This window comes from Eleutherodactylus coqui, chromosome 2 (assembly GCF_035609145.1).
Source record: "Eleutherodactylus coqui strain aEleCoq1 chromosome 2, aEleCoq1.hap1, whole genome shotgun sequence".
In the NCBI taxonomy this organism is placed as follows: Eukaryota; Metazoa; Chordata; class Amphibia; order Anura; family Eleutherodactylidae; genus Eleutherodactylus; species Eleutherodactylus coqui.
The window spans coordinates 213,102,953-213,123,189 of NC_089838.1; the positions used below are offsets into that span (position 1 = coordinate 213,102,953).

Consider the following 20,237-nt stretch of genomic DNA (forward strand, 5'->3'; position numbering starts at 1 on the left):
CTCTATTAATAGCCATTAACATTTTATCATCTTCATTTGCATGTAAAATGGCCTGCATGAGTTGTTTGCAGAGCCCACTGTGTATTTAAACACACTCCCAGCTGTGCAAAGAGCTGCGCTGTTCTCCTCGCAGCTGCAGGCAGATTGCATTGTTCTCTTCCAGCTAGTGAAAACATGCTGTGTGGAGAAAAGCATGCGGTCTGTTGAAAGATAAATGTGTTTGCTTTATCTCTCAGTGGCTGAACAATGGATTTTAAGTTAACCTTAAAATCATCATTCAAACGAAAACTGCACAATGCCTACATTTACATGTAACAATTATCGCTCATTGTTGGCCGCTTGAACGAATTTTGAGCGATAATCGTTGCGTGTAAAAGGCCCTTAACGCTGTAAATACTATGCAATAATTAAGTTGCACTGGTTCTAGATACGGCCTATAAAATAGCCCTAAACTGCATTCAGAATTTTCACTTGAGCTGATTGCAATGGGAAGTCACCAATATTTTAACTAATTAAAACCAAATAGTGAAATATATTCCATGTTCCTAATATATTTTTATGTTTGATTGTAGATTTTTTCTGTTATCTTTACATGACTATGGGGGCTGCCAAATTGCCTGAACTGCGTTTAACAGTATTTAGAAACATGCTTTATAGCAGAACTCAGGGGCTATTCACACAATGGACAGGAGAGGACCCATTATCTTCTATGAGTGAATGTTCCAGGCATGATCTGTGAGATGTGCAGTGGTCATTGTGGGAGGGTGATAAGGAGCGGAGTTGTGACCATCGCCTATTGTGAATGACGGATCTTGCATTATCTATATTTAGGTTTCACCTTTCATTGTCATCCCGCCTGCAATCTAATCTAATATCACATAATATTATACATTACACAACATACCACCTTATTATATAGTATATTTCATATCACAAGTAAAGGCTTATTCACATAGCAATATTTGTTCAGTATTTTGCACCAGGATTTGTAATCCAAAATCAGAAGTGGATTCAAAATACAGAAGTAGAAAGCTTTCCATTGTACTTTCTCTCTGTTGGATCCATTCCTGGTTTTGGCTTACAAATACTTATAAAAATAGTGACCAAATACTGTTATATGAATGAGTCCTAAGTTAGATAGAAAATCAGGAAAGCTGCAGAGAAAATAAAGTCTTTGTTAGTATATAACAAACATCTACACAACTTTCAGAGAGAGGACAACAGTCTTCTAGGTTGACTTACCATTAACAGATAGACTTGCTATGCGTGTGATATTGGTTAAACCAGAATTTTTCAAAAGAGATGCTAGGACTACAGAACTGTCCACATTCGTTGTATAATTAAGCTTGTATTCAATAACCATAGCTGCTGATCCATCAACATTCCTAGGGAAAAAAAGAGTAGAAAGTGACAAAGGACATAAGTAAAACATCATGATGTATGTACTAATTTTCATGCTTAATGTGGGCCTGTCATATCCTCATGTCAGAGGGACTGCCAGCATAGCTTTGCAGCCACAGATCCACTGACTTCAGTGATATCTCTCTTTTCTCTTTACTGTTTTCCGTTCCCCTATATGGGCTCTTCTTAGTTTTAATGTGAATGTGTCAGGGAGGCAGTCCTCACTGCTCACTGTCAATCAAGCATGACATCATCCATTGACAGTGAGCAGTGGGGACCACCCACTGGACACATTTACAGCTCTGGGAACTAAAGGCACTTTTGCATGCAATGATTGTCACTAAAACGGCTGCTTACCTGAACAAACTGATTACATTTTTGCATAAAATTGCACATACAAATACTGGCTTTTAATCATCTCCATTTCCTCATTAGCTAAAGTGAACTTATTACGAGTTGTTTGCTCAGGTGGGCGTGTGTTTATGCAAGGAATTATCTGGCCAGCAGGATTTCACTGTCTTCTCCTGGCATAAGTAAACAATGTACTGATTATGTATGCAAGGCAAACACAATGAATACATTCAAGTCAGCAAGCCGCTCAAAAGACTGAACAAATTCCATTCAAATGGAATGTTTTTTGAGCGGTCAGACAATGTTTTTTATGCGGGCTAAAAAACAGCCCTAGACACCATTTGAACGAATAGTGCATGACTGCCCATGTTTACATCTAACGATTATCGCTCACGTTTGGCCATTTGAATGAATTTTGAGCGATAATCGTTGCATGTAAAAGGGCCTTAAAACTAAGGTCCATTTTACACTAAATGATATTTTTCCATGGATTGCGGGAATTGGAACTATAATAGTTCAATGTAAATGCTGGCAGTGACTGAACATCAAGCGATAATTCGTTTGTCATTCAAATTATGAAGTCATAAAAATCAAATGATGAAATGGAGCAAAACTTGAAAGACTTCATATTAACTCTTTCCAATCCAGTGTCATCCATATGGGATGGAACCACTAAAGATTTTGATATTGAGCCCTTCATTACCCTTAAAGTTACTAAATTCTCAGGAAATTACTCTCACCAAGGTGATCTTTTGGCTAATTGCTTTTAGATAGAAATGTTGGCATATTTTTGACAGTGATTTTTATAGTTTGGAATATACTGCTGACTATTCTCTAATGTCAGAAATGTAATAAGCATTCTAAATATGATAATTAATATTTTATACAATTGACTATATTGTAATTGGAAGGTCATACTTGAAGAACACTGCTGGTGGATCTTGTAAACTGTTGCTGTAGAACTTTCGTAGTTCTGGTGTTAGCTAAAAATAAATAATGGAAATCATATATCAGCAAAAATGATGACTGCGTTGATCTTTATACACTGTAATCACATTGTATTATTATTGTATCTAATGTGCATGTGAATTCATTGGTGCATGTAAAATGCAGATTAATTTTTAACTAGAGAAAACCAAATGCATTTTCAGTATGTTACATTCATTCAGAATGCAGGTAGATTAAGCCCTATGTTAAACTGGCTATACACCTGACAGAATGGTTGCCCGAAATGGATAATTTTGAACGTTATAGTAAACAATCATTCATGGAGGCTAATAGCAGACTATATATAATCTGCCAAATATTCAGTTTGGCCCCATGGACAATTTTGTCTGACCATGGCTAAAGGAGTAGATGTATAGCATGATGGGCCAAATCCGTCCGATCATGCAATTTTTTTTTAAAGAACAGGAATGGTGTTAAAATAAAGACATAAGTCATACCTATCTCCTTAAGTGTCCTCCATCCAGTGTAGGAGTTCTGGTCACCACCATTCCCAACCCAGAAGAAGATGGTAGGTCTTATGAGCCAATCATTGTTCACATGACTGCTAGGAGCTTCTTCCGGGTTTAACGGGGAGTGACTGGGAATCTTGCACTGGATGGGAGGAGTCCCAGTCACATAAGGAGATGAGTATAACTTATCTTTATTTTATCACCTTCAATACCATAGAATTTGTTTTAACTCAAAGTATCTGTAGTGAAGCTGGTGTGATTGTTTGTCTAAACAAACCCACAGATGATTATTTGACCACTTAGCGTCTACTTGCGTGGCAGACATAAAGGCTATGGAAACTATTGAGCATGAAAAATCAATACACATATATCTTATTAAGTCTCTGCAGCAAAAAACTGTTGGTTTGTTTGTTTTTTTGCATTGGGTTTTCTTTCTCATGCATTTAGAAAGCCTTATACTTGTTTCACAGACTCTCCTATATTCAAGTTTCTGGCTTGGGAGCATTCTCAGCACTGATCAGCTGGTCTTTCTCGTGAATGCACACAAGCTCAGTCCCCCCTGTCTTTTTTTCAGCGGCTGTGTAGCATAACCCCGCCCACTCAATACTACACAGTATCTTTCTTCTATCTCATCCTCTCTGAGTAGCTGCTTGTGGTTCCCGCTTACTCCTGATAAGGGCAGTTGTCCGAGTTGCAGGTTCTCAGTACAACCTCTCCCCGGTAATCCTGCTCAGTCCTCCATGCCTATGTTTATTTACAGGCTGCAGTCCTGTCCTTATTATGGGATGTGGCAGGGCTGCAGCCAATAACAGAGCTCAGGGATCGATCGCTGAGTTCTACCATTGGTTAAAGTCCCTGCGACATCCTGTAAACAGGCTGGGGCAGTTTATAAACCTGACATCAGAGGGGATACCTGTAGCAGCACCGCGGGACACTGTGGGGAGAGGTTAGTATGTCACTGTTTGTTATGTTACAGCATGAGGAATGGGTTGTACCGAGAATCTACAACTCAGACAACCTCTCTAATAAAAACAAATTTTATAGTAGTGCTGAATTTGCTTAAAAAATAACATAGATTATTTTTATTCCTAACCATAAGTTAAATATACTGTGTTGTACAGTACAGTACATACCAAGTCCAAGACTGTTTTTTGGAGTGAAGTGGCATCGGATGATGAAGCATTCGAAAGACTTGGTTTATAGTCTTGTATGAGTGTGGATGTCACTATAACGCCCACTGCAAAAATAACACACATATACACACACAATTCAAACATTATAGAATTCTTGACTGAAGAGGAATTTCACTTTTAATTAACATAACTTGTATTTGCCTTACTTATATTTACTTTATAGACTATTTTTTTTAAAACATGTTCCTTAGGCCTCATTCACATGGGTAACACGGCATTGCTATGAGAAAATCGCAGCGATATCTGTGATGACTTTGTAGCACCACATGCGAGGATTTTCGGGGAAGGGGAGGCTTCAAATATAAGCCCTACCCTGAAAATAAGCCATAGCTGAAGAATTAATTTTTTTTTTTAAAGTATACATCACCTTAGAAGCGCTGTCTGAGGCTCTTAGCCAATGACAGCCAGTACTCAAAGAATGGCTGTGATTGGTTCATCGAGCACTGGCTGTGATTGGCTGACGCTTAGCCAGTCACAGCCAGAGCTTCCAGGAGGCGGGGATTTTTCAATCCCCGGCCAGAAGATGATGAAGTAAATCAGTGCCGGGACCCGGGGAGAAGACGCGGCTGGGCTGACAGCGCTTCTAAGGTGATGTATATTGTTTTTTTAAATTTTTTCCCTGCAGCCAGGGCTTAGATTATAGCTTTGACAGTAGGATTTCCTATTGTTAAAGTTGCATCACACCGCACGAAAATTGCGCTTTCCTGTGATGCGATGCAACAGAGAGGAAGGCTCCATAGGGAAACATGGGCTACAAAACCTCAAGAGTCGCAGGCATATCGCCAAACCCGTGAGGTTTTCGTGTCGGGTTTTTGCATGCTACAAAACATCACATGTGTGAAGTAACCAATAGGAAAGCATGGGCTTTACATACATGCGATTTATAGCATTGTAGCAATGCAACAAAATCGACGACTTTGTCGCCTGTGTGAATGAGGCCTTATGCGAACAAATAACAAACAGTCATATATTCACTTCTCCCAGCTCTCCGCTATGTTCAGCAATGCCACTCTGGGTCTCCACATGATGTAATATTTACAGGCTGCAGCAGCCTGTTTATGGGATGACACAGGCTGCTGCAGCCAATGAGAGAGCTCAGTGCTTGATCGCTGAGCTTTGTCATTGGCTGCAGCAGCCTGTGATTTCCGGTACACAGGTTAACTGCAACCTGTAGGCAAACATATAGTGGTAGGTATATGACTGTCTATTATTTTGTTGCATGGGGAACATGGTTTAAAAACAAATCTCGGACAATCACTTTAAGTAGACTGTTTGCTGTTGTTACCATTATCAAACCTCCAAGTACAGTTTGTTTGGTTGTTCTCTCCTCAACAACATTCTTTAAGTATAGAATGGTGAAACCAGATTTGGACAGAGTATGTATGCAAACTGAAGATATGCTCTATTTATTAAACAAAGAAGTTTCCTTTAATTATTTGATACTGGAGTAGTTTAAGATCTTCTAAGTCATAGAAAGTGTGAAAATATTAGACAATTATTATACTTTACTATAATACGTTTATATTACCTGTAGGATCCAGTGGTATGAGATCCAGATTGAGGCCCCTCTTTTTGAATATTCCCTCATTATCTATCATCTGTTTAAATACAGTCTGCTTGTTTATTGCATCATTTTGAAAATAAAGGTCAGTTGAAGCCATGACAGAAAGGGGATCATTCCTGTGGATTATAAACACATGAGAGATCAGTATGAGTGTCTATACTAAGGTGATATAGATAGGAAATATGCAAACCACAGGAATGATTCTATGCCATTTTTCCTCAGATATCTTTGTCACAAGCATCATTGTTGAAGGACTGAAATGATCTGATACTTGCTGATGTACACTGTGGGTTATCTTTCATAACTTATTGAGTGATATCTTTGTATCATTGATAAAGAGAGTCTTGTTTCAATGGAGAAAGGGCATAGTTGGTGGTTGGAAAGATACCTGGGTTGCGTTGGGTGGTGCAGGGGGTGTGTTCAAAATACTGGCAGAACTGAGAGACAAACAGTACTGCAGGATTGGTCAGTGCTGAATCTTTACCCCATGGAAAAATGCTTGTGCTTCTGCGTAGATTGACAGTGACTAGTCTTATTTTGATTGGTTACCTTTTGTTCATATAAAGGGCCTGTCTTCTTCAGTCTACTTTCTTCTACTCCAGATGTCTGAGTCCAGTAACAGCACTGAGACATACAGTACAAATATGCCAAGTGCAATTGGTCTTGCATGCTTAGTGCCAGGGAGTACCAACAATTCAGCATGCTAAAGTCTTTAGTTATAGGGTTAAGGTGACTAAGTATATGAAGCACAAAACTTGCATTTGGCGATGGCTCAACTGGTCTATGTGGTGAGAAGCCAACTTCAGATGTGCACTCACTATTGTATGTCCCACACTAATTGTGTGACCTTCTTCGTTGGCTAGTATGACATTTTTCCTGGGCATCTTGTACAAAAATGTAATTAGCAGCACAAGCCCTGCACTGAGATCCAGGGAAGCGGTTAAATGCACACGCAAAAAAAGGATCCTGGCCCTGGATCCAACTGCACGTCCAATATAAAGAAAAGGTCATGGGCAGCATAGGTAGTGCAAAATTTCATATCAATACTGATGTATCCTTTAGTCCCCCAACAACATACAGCGATGTTTTAACCTTCTGCAAAAGGTCTTTCTCATTTTTCCTTTGCATGTCAGAGATGTAGCACTCATGACTAGACTTTCAACGCAACTAAAAAGTGAAATGTTTTATTGCCAATTCATATTTGCATTGGAGGTTTCGTTAGGGGCTTTTGTTGCAGCTACCAGCAAGATTACCAGAAAAAATAACACAGAATGTTGCGCTATTTTTTTCAGTATAATACCAGACCCTATGATGGTAACCTGATGGACCCCATTTGCAGTCAATGGGGTCCGTCTGGCACTGCTGGTGTCTGGCATATGATGGTAAGTGATAGTCCTTCTTCTGTTGCTAAAACAGAGCAAAAAACTTAAAAGTGTAACAGCGAGGTAAACAAGCCCGTTAATATTCAGTGTGGCAGAATTACTATTGGAAATACGCTGGTTTTCTGGAGCAAATTGCACCAGAAAACTTTCTTACATTTGTTGCACCACATTTATTATATGTTTTTAGACACTTCTGGATTTTTTTTATGACTCGTCTGACAAAAAGGCATGGCTTTGTGGAAAGAGAATATGGCGTATATGTAAAATTGTGTACCAAAAATTGCACTAAGTTTTGAAACTATTTTTGGAGGGAATTAAGGCAATTAATAGGTGTGGTAGACAGTCTAAAGATTACACAGATTTATTATCCATTAGTCATTGTGATATACTGTCAAGCTTTAAGACTGTCTAGTCCAAATTTGGACTGTCTAAATATTAGAGAGTATTAGTAAATCAGTCCCAGTGTGTCTTAAAAGTCTTGGTGGAATTTCAAATGATTATGTTGTGGGAATGAAACCTGACAGGCACATGAAACAGGTAGTAAATGAAAAACAGAGGCAGGCTATTTATACGAGGGGCTGCTGATAAGTCTTTGGCTTTGTGTTCTTTTTTTGTTTCTATGGTAACGAATGTTACATCACCTGAAAGCCTTATGTGTCTCATATATGTTTGCATAATTTTGTGTTTGTGGCAACAGTGATCTAGGCATGCGGGAAAACAAAATGGCGGAGTCTAAGGCGGTATTCACAGCAAATGAGAGCAGAGGAGTGATAAAATTCTTGTTTCTGCAAGGAAAGTCTGTGAAGGATATTCATGGTGATATGTCGCAGACATTGGGGGATTAATGCCCTTCATATTCTACAGTTAAGAACTGGGTTGCCAAATTTAAAACGGGCCACTTCAGCCCCAATGATGAGGAACGTCCTGGACGACCGAGAGAGGTTGTTGTTCCGGAGATCGTCGATGCTATGCACAACCTCATACTGGAGAATCGGCCAATTTCAGCTAAAGGAATAGCAGGCATCATGGGGATTTCTGGTTAACGTGTTTGTGTCATTATCCATGAACATTTGAACATAAAGAAGCTATCTGCAAAGTATCCAAGTTTTCCATTTGGTGGTTAATGGGAGTATGCATCGATGGTGACAAGAGTACACAAGATGGTGATGGTTTAAAGGAAACAGCAGTATTTTTTGTGGCTTGCAAAATTTGAATCTCTGCTTCATATGTGACTTGCATACAGTCATGTGTTCCACCGGAAGAATGTCCATTAGTAATCCAGAAACAGAAAAACTTTATCCAGCGCTCAAGCGGGGACAGGTGGAAACCGTTTCCACCTGTCCCCTGCTTGAGCGCTGAATAAAGTTTTTCTGTTTCTGGATTACTAATGGACATTCTTCCGGTGGAACACATGACTGTATGCAAGTCACATATGAAGCAGAGATTCAAATTTTGCAAGCCACAAAAAATACTGCTGTTTCCTTTAAACCATCACCATCTTGTGTACTCTTGTCACCATCGATGCATACTCCCATTAACCACCAAATGGAAAACTTGGATACTTTCTCTTTCATGTGACACCTATTTCATGTGTCTTTCATATTTTATTCAACAATTTGATCATTTAAAACCCCACCATGGTTTTTGGGACATACTGTACTACAAAACAACAATATTGCTTAAAAGGCAATATGTCAAAAATTATAATAAACAATTACATACACTTCGATAAACAGCTACTTACACGAATTTGGTTACTACTGGTTCTATCAGCTGCTGACCAAATATATCTTTAAACTGAAAAAAAACCAAGATAGAACAATTGAGACTTTTATATACATTTCAAACTAAACCTGGGATTTCTGCAAGGCAATTCCGAAGAGTAAGGGAAAGGGGGAAGGGACTTATTATTTGTATGGTGCTAACTTATTCTGCAACGCTTTCAGGTAATTCATTTATTTTACCGACCTCGGAAGGATGGAAGGCTGAGTCAACCTTGAGCTGGCTACCTGAACTAGCCAGGATTGAACTTAAGTAAGAACTTAGGACTGTATACTGCTGCCTTAACACTCTGCGACACATGAGACCCCAAGTAGAGTAGAAGAACTATTTACAGTATCAATCAACTAGGACTAGTGACATGAGAACAGTTAATGGTTAAAATTGGGAGCATTAAAAACAACCTAATGTGGCCCAGGTTATCTATATTCTAAAGGATAAGAAGGAGGAAACTGTGGAAAGTTTACTACTTTAGGCCCACACCACCATACTGACATATGCTGAAATGCCCATAGACTTTAATGAACAAATGTATGCCAAAAGGTGTCCAGTAGTCACAATGGTGACGGAAAGTGCAAAGTGGTTTTGCATAAATTATAAAAAAAATGACAACAATGTAAATGACAGGGTCTCTTTTTTTGGGACACATCCGCCTATGTCTTTTTTTTAACAAATAAAAGAGATTGGGGAGTGAGGTTCAGACAGTTCCTTTTGTTTTAACCCAATGTATGTGTATTTGAGGGTTATGTTACATACTATACTTATAAATATACTAGATTCAGCAGTGGAAAAGCCATACTTCCACTCATCAGCTGAAAGGTTCTTTGAACCAAATCTCTCCATCCTCAAAAAAAAAAACACAATTATTTTCTGTTTTAGGAAAATGCATCTGATTCCTAATAGTTATCAGTATCTACTCTGAACCCAGTATTTAGTAAAAGAGGGTCTTTTAAACACTAACCTTTAATTAGCTAAATTGTCTACAAGATCTATGTAAACCTACATTATTTCTAACTTTAATAATTGTGTTATTCTCAACATCATACCATTAAACAGCAATGGATGAAACTAGTTTTCCCTACTAGATATTAAAGAAAACTTACAGAGTCTTCAATTGCTTTACTGTATTTTTGGAAGGCAGGGCTGGATTTCATTGATAGGTCCAAGGATTGAGGTATGTTTAGAATCCTTACAGGGGGACTGATGGTGTTAAACGTGAGTGATTTTCCTGGAGGAGAGGCATCAAATAAAGTTTTTATATTTCATGGAAACTTGTATAAAAGTTATGCTATAATTTTATTAATAAACTAGAAAAAACAAGTTGAAAACGATTGATAGTATATGATTAAATGAGTTTCCTGATTAATACATACATTGGTGGTAGTGGGTGGGGAGGCATATTGAAGAAAATAACAATAATACTCACCTCTCCGCTGCCGCGATGCTTCCCCCGCCGATACTCCACTCCTCCGTTCTTTTGATTACGTTGCCTGCAGCAGTCATGCGGTTGTTTATCTATGTGACCACTGCAGACAATAGCATGAACCGACAGGGAAAGTCATCAGGGATGTCCTGCAAACCTGCCGGAGTTTCTACATTAGAAGCCCACATGACAGGTTTATGGAATGTCACCAGGCCAGAAGACTTGGTGACATTACCTATCAGATGTCATGGTGCTGAAGAGCCAAAACAGCACTCTCGCATTAAGGTGAGTACAACCCAAATGGCCAAAAAGTTGGGATGCAGTTTAAAATGGAAAGAAATATTAAGAAAAAATCTCATATAACCATATTTTATTCATAGAAAACATATCAGAAGTTAAAAGTGAGACATTTTTTCATTTCATTTAAAAAATATATATTTATTTAGAAATTTATAGCAGCAACACATCTCACAAAACTTTGGACAGGGTTAATAAATGACTGGAAAATTAAATGGTACTAATGAAAAAACAGCAGGAGGGTCAATTTTCTATTAGGTTACATGCTGAAATCACTGTATGGGCTCCAGAATACTTCCAGAAATCATTGTCTATGAACACGGTTCGCCATGCAGTCCTCAAATTCAAATTGAAGCTGTATCATGCAAAAAAGATATATTAGCAACACATTCCAGAAATGCCGGCGTCTTCTCTGGGCCAAAGGTAATTTACAATGGACTGAGGCAAAATTGAAAACTGTTCTGTGGTTGAATTCAGGTGAATCAAAATTTGAAATTATTTTTAGAAACCAACAACTCTGTGCCTTGTGGACTCAAGAGGAGGCAAAGCGTCCAGCTTGTTAGTAGCACACAGTTCAAAAGCCTGCACTCTAATGATATCGAGTTGCATTAGTACCTATGGCATGGGCAGCTTATAAATTCTGAAAGGCACTATGAATGCTAAGCAGTATATAGAGGTGATAGAACAACATAGGATCCCATCCAGACAGTGTGTCCTTCAGGGAAGGCCTTGCACAGAAGAAGAGTCTGGGTGCTGAGCTGGCCGCCTGCAGTCCAGATCTTTCACCAACAGAAAATATTTGGTGCCATATGAAATGAAAGATCTGACAAAGCCAACCCAGGACTGTTGAGAAGCTAGAATCCTACATCACATAAGAATGGGTCAACAATCCTCTCTCAAAACTCCAGCAATTGTTCTCCTTACTTCCCAGATGTTTACAAACTGTTGTAAAAAGGAGAGGGGATGCTACACAATGGCAGACATGTCTTTGGCCCAACTTTTGTTGAGATGTATTATTGCCATCATTTTCTCTCTATATATTTTTTTAAATGAAATGGAAAAATGTCTCACTTTCAACTTCCAATATGTGTTTTATGTTGTGTTCTGAATACAATGTGGTTATGGAATTTCTAAGTTATTACATTCTTTTTTATTTATATTTATTTACATTTTACACAGCGTCACAACTTTTTTGGAATTGGGGCTGTAGATTACTTTTATATAGTTTTGGGCGTGGATGGCCCAAAACTATATACAAATTAAGTCAGACAACCCCTTTATCTTCACTCTACGCAGGTTGATGGCTCTGAAAGGCGTATTCCCAAGATCACACTGGTTGCTCAGTGTGTTCTATATCTAAAATGATTAATCTTTGCAAGTACACCCATTTTTTTAAATGCACCACTCTTAACCTCTCATCCCCCTAAACAAAGTTTTGCTGCAAACTTTCTTTGCTCAAAAAGTTCAAAATTGTGTGCCAATGTGACCTTGGACATAGGGCTTATGCACACACATATATATAATAGCTCTGTACTACCCCCAAGTTGTACACAATCAGCAATATACTGTTAATAACTTACATGACTATATAAAATCTATATAAGTGCCATTGCTTCTGTAGCATTAGCTGAAAATAATTATTTCACTTACCTTCTACTGTAAGTGTGCTTGGTACTATGGAGAATCCAGCATTCTGTCTGAATGATATAAATTTATTGAGGGCTGCATCCGCATCAAATAAATTAATAGTGTTAATAGGAAAAATTACACTGGCACTAGTCCATCCACTAATGTTCCTGAAATATAGATAAGAAACAATGCTAAAGCTGTATGAAGCGTTTATATTCCTTCTACACATTTTAAATACTTATGCTAATGATACTTGACAGTCAATAATCTCTTAGCTATTGTTAATACAGTATAACTCTGCATTAACAATACATGAGGCTTCCACGTGATGCAGCAGAAATGCAGTCCTAAGCTCTCACTCATGACCTGAAGGTTGCACGTTCACTTCCCCCATGGTTCAGGTAGCTGGCTCACGGTTGACTCAGCCAGCCATCCTTCTGAGGTCGGTAAAATGAATACCCAGCTATGTGGGGGGGGGGGGGGGGGGGGAATAAATAAATTACTTGAAAGCATTACGGAATAAGTTGGAGCTATACAGATAACAAGATTTACCTTTTTAGTATAGAACTTAGAGGGTAGCTCCACCTGAAATGCATCATTTTTGTGTTACTTTATTATTCAGTATGTTTATTGTGAAAATAATGAATCATAGGCATAACCTCCTCGGTGGCGGCCATAACAGCTGCTATAGCGCCTGGCTATGAAGCTAATCTGGTGGGTTCACGTGGAAGTGTAACTTGAGGTTGTTTTTATCTCAAGCAAAATCTTTAATATACCCTTCTCTATCACATGTATAATACTGTTTTTCTCATATGGTAATGAAAGATAATTTTGGACCCCTTCAGCTCCACAGCCTGGTTGTATCTATAACCTCGGCATCCCCTATAATTACACCCCTATATTAAGATGTTTCTCTCATTTGATTCAAAAATGGACAAATATAGCCAGTCTATGTAGTCTGTCACCAACATATAATCTTATGTAACAAAGATGTAATTTAAAAATGGTAATAGAAATTGTTATGTCTAGCGTGATCCTGAAAAGGTATCGCATTACAATTTATAGTTGTAGCATAAATGTAATATCTCAGTACATTAAGCAAAAGGATATATACAGTGATACCTCAAGTTAGGGTGCATTCACACTTCAGTTAGGGCTTTCAGTTAAGTAAAGCCTTCTCACCAGGTCCCACATGCTGGATAATAACAAATTAGCTGATACTTAGGCCTCGTTCACATGAGCGCTGCTTGCACACATTAGAGGCGCATAGAAAGCGCATCTAGTAGAACCAATGGTTTCCTATAGGAACGTTCAGAAGGAATTTTAGACGTGCAAAAAGCTCACACCTATCAAAGATAGGACATGGAATGCAAACTCGCATCTAAGGTCCGTGCTGCTAGAAAAGATAGGACCTGACCTATCTTTGGTGTGTGCTGCGCAGAAGTTTCCATAGACTCCAATGGGAGCTGGATAACACGCACCACGCACTTGCAATCGTGTGAACGGGCTACTTTAAATAGCTGGAATTCATCCGTTCACGCAATCTTTACTGCAGTATAGTCGCAATCTTTTCATGCGCCTATACTGCACGCAAACAACACTCATGTGAACAAGGCCTTACCTCTCCCTGCTCCCTGCCTGTCCCCAGCTGCTGGCTCCAGTTTCTACCTTGTTTGTGTACCAGCTGCCCGTGACGTCCCGTAAACTTTCTGCTACAACCTATGACAGTGCAGTTTTGACACAAGCCACAGAAAACAGGGTGCGTAAAATTTAAAAAAGAACACAGTCAATATGGATGCTAATATTCACTGCATTTATTATGCACCATAGACTAATAGGCTATTTTGGTCCTATTCACAAACCAAAAATATGACGTGTTGCTAATTTTTTTTTTTTACATGTAACATTGGTTAGCATAAAAAAAACGCATTTCTGAATACACAAATGTAATAAAGTGGCTGTGTTTTTTTAAGATGAAGGTCAGTAAAAAAATACAGACGAAATAAGGACAGAAAATGAACCTGTGTGAATGGGACCCTATCTTCTTTATTAGTTGTCTGCTTAAAGGGGGTGTTCCAAAAGAAAAGCTATTGGTGACCTGTCCTCAGGATAGGTTAGCAGTAGCAGATCAATGGAGGTTCACTTCACTGGGAGAGAGCTGCAATACCAAACTGGATCACTGCTCTATGGATTGCAATGTGACAATTCCAACTGTGCTTAGCTGCTTCTCATCAGGTGATCATTGGGCGTCCCAAGCAGCGGAACCCTGTCGATCTCCTGAGGATAGGTCACTAAATATTTTTTCTCCTGGAAAACCCCCTTTTAATCTCAATGATTGTTATTGTCTTTTACTTTCGGCTGACATTTTAGGGGCTTCGGAATCAATTACCAGTTTTCCATAGAGTTATATTTTCAACATACAATATCTTCAACATACAATAATTGACGAGGAGCCAATATTATATGGTGAGACACTACTGTATGCAATTAGTGGCAGTTTGTATAATAGCTATAAATTGTAATGGGGGTATTGGTAACAATGTATCTGAGAAGAGATTATTTTTTGTTACTCAATAATTAGTATCTCTTCTAACGACTCACTTTGTCTACAAAGATGAATAAAGTAGCAACTATTATAACAAACCGTCTTCAAAGTATGCCTGACAGCTCTGTACTTACGTGAATGTGATGGTTGGATATGCTGCTGTTGTGGTGTTTGGAAGCGATAATAAGGTGTTGTTCACCTGGAAAGAAGAATTGAAATACAATTTGAAACAGGGAAAAGTCTAGAATACTATTTTCTAAAAAGTTCACTGAATCACAGTTCTGGTTATCATTGGCAAAAGTCTGATTAATGTGTGATTTCAATTTAAGAACATACCCAGTTGTTTGCCTGATTTTTTAGAATTCCTTGGGCTGAATCATTATAGGGTGTCTTAATGAGAAAGCTGACAGAAATATTGATTGGAGTTAGATTAGTCACAGTAGCGCCTATAAAACAAAGCAGAGTATTACTGTAAAGATAAGATTGATATTCTCTCAGTTTGTGTAAGTGCAGAACACGATAATATCCTAGCTGTCGTTTTTTAAATTCAGCATAGACAATTGTGATCAGATTAAAAAGCAGTGACTTGATTGGCTGTTATTCTCACTACCCATCCACTATTTAAATACGAGCTACAATGTAAAAAAAACAATAAGATATAAAAACGACTTCCTGCATATACATTGTATACTAAAATGAAACTTCAAAGTGTGAGTACATATATACGTTTCTGTAGCTCACAATGATTTCAGTGTAATGAAGCCACCTATCCAATGAAACTATGAAATAAGAGCAACCCGTTCTCAGGATCAACCTCAGACTCAGTTGAAATGCTTGATTGATTATGCAAGTTATAAAAGCCTAGTTGGCTTGATAATCTTAAAGGGGTTGTCCCGCGGCAGCAAGTGGGTCTATACACTTCTGTATGGCCATAATAATGCACTTTGTAATGTACATTGTGCATTAATTATGAGCCATACAGAAGTTATAAAAAGTTTTATACTTACCTGCTCCGTTGCTAGCGTCCTCGTCTCCATGGTGCCGACTAATTTTCGCCCTCCGATGGCCAAATTAGCCGCGCTTGCGCAGTCCAGGTCTTCTCCTGTTCTCTATGGGGCTCCGTGTAGCTCCGTGTAGCTCCGCCCCGTCACGTGCCGATTCCAGCCAATCAGGAGGCTGGAATCGGCAGTGGACCGCACAGAAGAGCTGCGGTCCACGGAGGCAGAGGATCCCGGCGGCCATCTTCACAGGTAAGTATAGAAGTCACCGGAGCGCGGGGATTAAGGTAAGCGCTCCGGTGAGCTTTCTGTACGTCCCTGCATCGGGGTTGTCTCGCGCCGAACGGGGGGGGGGGGGGTTGAAAAAAAAAAACCCCCGTTTCGGCGCGGGACAACCCCTTTAAGGCACTTTTACATGGTGAGATTATAGTCCGCATAATTGCTATAAAGAGTGATTGTGAGCAATAGTCATCCTGTGTACATGCAGTCGCCAACAGGGCACTGAACAAGAAATTACTCACTTGTCGGCCTCAAGTGGTTATTAGTTCACCTAAAAAAAACAAGCAAATATTGGCCCATGCAAACAGGCAGTCATTCAATTACGAACACCTGCCGGTTTGTAGTAGACCTATCTTTATTGCGCAAAGCGCAGAAGCCTTCATAGACTCATATGGAAGACTGCGCAAGCGGGCCGGCAAAGTGAGATGAAGGGATTTCCCTGCATTGGCGAGAGAGAGCGATGAAGGGGCTCCCTTCATCTCAGTGGGCTGGAAGGATTCCCCAGCAGGAAGAAAGTGGTTCCCCTGCAGGTGAGAAGGAGGAATTCCCCTGTAGTGGGGAGAGAGGGGTTCCCCTGCAGGGGAGCTGGAGGGATTTCCCCGCAGTGGGGAGAGAGGGGTTCCTCCTTCTCCCCTACAGGGGAATACCTCTCTCCCTGCTATGGAGGAATTTCTCATTCTCCTCTGCTAGGGAATCCCTCTATCCCCACTGAGATGAAGGGAGTCTCAGAGCAGCAGCACTTTTTTCCTGCAACACGCAGCTCCCAATCATGTGAATGGACTATTTCACCGCTATTTAAGCTCGGGACATGATAGCGGGAAATCATCCATTTACACAATTTTTAGTGCAGTTAGCTGCAATTGTTTTTGCGCGGCTAACTTCTGCGCGATTTTGACACCCGTATGAATGAGCCCTTAGGGTGTCTTTACACGGGTGATTTTTATGCATGATTTCTGTGCTTTGTGAGATGCACAGAAATAACAAATGAAAATAGCACATTATTTTAAATGACTGTATTTACGTGGGCAATTTTTCTCTGCATTGATATTGCGAGACAGAAAAATCATAGCATGTCCTATTTTTGGGTGATTCTTTTCCAGAACTGTCCATTATTCTTTATAAGAGCCAAAAAATTGCTATGTAGTTGTATGTGATTGAGATTTAATGCGATTGCAATGCGATTTTTCTATTTGGAACAAAATGCGATTTACAGATGGGTGAAAATCGCATGCTCAGCAATGCAATGTATTTTTTTCATAGAATGCATCACAATTGTGTGTAAAATCGTAGGTTTAAGAGTTTGATATCAGTCCGAATTTCTCGAACCGATATCGCCTGTGTAAATACAGTAACTATGAGTTATTCACTGGCAAGTTCTTGTCTTTCTCACCATTTGAGTTGATGCTTTCAGGTAAGAGCTGTAAGTTCCCAATGCTGTTATTGCTCTGAAGGCTGCTGTACAGGGCCCGGACAGTATTGTCATTAGACGGAGCGGGAATTGAAGAATTTTCAAATTGAAGAGTAGTTATAGCAATCACAGATCCTTGCCTGCAAAAAACAAGTTACCTACAATGAAAACAAGTCTACACTATTGGAGCCAACTGCTTGCATATACCTTGCTCTGTGTAATGGATCAGATCCAACTATCATCTGTGAATCCATGCACAAGATGCCAACATTTTTTGCTTTTTGAGACCTTTTACTGATGATATCCCTTGACTCCTTAAGCACGCTACCTATTTTCACCTTCAGGACACAACATTTAAAATTTTTTTTACATTTCTCTATTTCTTGCTGGTAATGTTGTATTTTTATTGATATCATCTTGGAGTAAAAAAAACATATTGTAAAGCTTTTAGAATATTTTTTAGGGGGGTAGAACAGGAATTTCACAACATTTTTTTAATGTGTTTTATTTTTAGGACATTCACTGTGCGGTACGAAGTGAAATGTAATCTTTTTTTATGAGCAAGTACAATACCAAATTTATATAGTTTTTTTAATGTTTTAATTTTTTTTAGAGATGAGCGAGCACCAAAATGCTCGGGTGCTCGTTACTCGGGACGAAATTATCGCGATGCTCGAGGGTTCGTTTCGAGTAACGAACCCCATTGAAGTCAATGGGCGACTCGAGCATTTTTGTATATCGCCGATGCTCGCTAAGGTTTCCATTTGTGAAAATCTGGGCAATTCAAGAAAGTGATGGGAACGACACAGTAACGGATAAGGCAGGCGAGGGGCTACATGCTGGGCCTAGTTACAAATTAAGCCACATTAACCAAAGCGATTAATGGGTTTCACCTGCCCTCTTGGTTGGGCATGGGCAATTTTTCTGAGGTACATTAGTACTGTTGGTACACCAATTTTTTGGGGCCCTCGCCTACAGTGTAATCCAATTAATTTTTTGCCCACCTGCATTTCAGCTGATGTTACATCAGCTGTGCTGGGCACTGCAATGGGATATATTTATGTACCGCCGGTGGGTTCCAGGGAGCCACCCATGCTGTCGGTCCACAAGGAGTTGTAACTACATGTGTCCACTTCTAAAGAACCCCAGTCTGACTGAGGCATGCAGTGTGGGCCGTAGCCCACCTGCATTAAACATGACATTATCTCAGCTGTGATGGGCAATGCTATGGGATATATTTATGTGCCGCCGGTGGCTTCCTGGCACCCACCCATGCTGTCGGTCCACAGGGACTTCACAATAGGGAGTTGTACCTGCCTGTGTCTATGAATTAAAAAGCCCGGTCAGGTTGGGGCATGCAGTGTGGGCCGAAGCCCACCTGCATTTAATCGGACGTTACCTCAGCTGTGATGGGCACTGCAATGGGATACATTAATGTACAGCCGGTGGGTTCCAGGGAGCCACCCATGCTGTGGGTGCACACGGAATTCCCATTGCGGAGTTGTACCTGCCTGTGACTATTTATAAAAAAACGCGGTCTGACTGGGGCATGCAGACACCTTGACAGAATGAATAGTGTGTGGCACATAGGTTCCCCATTGCTATGCCCACGTGTGCAGCTCCTGATGGCGGTGGCACAGGATTATATTTCTCATTGCTTCTGTACAGCATTGTGGGCTATCGCCCCGCCCCTTTTAAAGAGGGTCGCTGCCTAGCCGTGCCAACCCTCTGCAGTGTGTGCCTGCGGTTCCTCCTCATGGCAGACGCACTTATAAATAGACATGAGGGTGGTGTGGCATGAGGGCAGCTGAAGGCTGCGCAGGGACACTTTGGTGTGCGCTGTGGACACTGCGTCGTACGAGGGGGGGGGGGGGTGTTGGCAGCATGTAACCCAGGAGAAGTGGCAGCGGAGTGTCATGCAGGCAGTGATTGTGCTTTGTTGGAGGTAGTGTGGTGCTTAGCTAAGGTATGCATTGCTAATGAGGGCTTTTTAGAAGTAAAAGTTGTTGGGAGGGGGGGGGCCCACTCTTGCCGCTATTGTGGCTTAATAGTGGGACCTGGGAACTTGAGATGCAGCCCAACATGTAGCCCCTCGCCTGCCCTATCCGTTGCTGTGTCGTTCCCATCACTTTCTTGAATTGCCCAGATTTTCACAAATGAAAACCTTAGCGGAGCATAGGTCCCATACAAAAATGCTCGGGTCGCCCATTGACTTCAATGGGGTTCGTTACTCGAAATGAACCCTCGAGCATCGCGATAATTTCATCCCGAGTAACGAGCACCCGAGCATTTTGGTGCTCGCTCATCTCTAAACATCTCCAATCCAGTTTTCATACCTCTCAGCCCGCATACACGACATCTGCTCCAGCTCCACACAGCTGATCAGGCAGCACTCCCACTGTTATAATCTCTACCATCTTTTCACTATTGGTAATATCTCTGCCAATTGTCTTTTCTTCCTAATTTTATTATAAGTATGTATTTATTCATTTATTAATACATGATTGTCTTTTAATAATTGTGAAATCTCC

At 40.1% G+C, this 20,237-nt stretch overlaps 1 protein-coding gene across 1 annotated transcript in view; it reads right to left on the reverse strand.

The window, feature by feature from the left end:
- The window catches only part of LOC136612240 (uncharacterized), an 81,560-nt gene that overhangs the window by 33,283 nt on the left and 28,040 nt on the right, over positions 1-20,237 (reverse strand). The window contains exons 5-14 of the mRNA XM_066592453.1: positions 17,689-17,846; positions 15,358-15,467; positions 15,156-15,220; positions 12,498-12,643; positions 10,231-10,355; positions 9,093-9,145; positions 5,931-6,082; positions 4,343-4,446; positions 2,671-2,735; positions 1,243-1,385 (exon numbers count right to left, since the gene is read on the reverse strand). Of these exons, the coding sequence (XP_066448550.1) occupies positions 1,243-1,385; positions 2,671-2,735; positions 4,343-4,446; positions 5,931-6,082; positions 9,093-9,145; positions 10,231-10,355; positions 12,498-12,643; positions 15,156-15,220; positions 15,358-15,467; positions 17,689-17,846 (1,121 nt within the window). The remainder of the gene's footprint in view (positions 1-1,242; positions 1,386-2,670; positions 2,736-4,342; positions 4,447-5,930; positions 6,083-9,092; positions 9,146-10,230; positions 10,356-12,497; positions 12,644-15,155; positions 15,221-15,357; positions 15,468-17,688; positions 17,847-20,237) is intronic.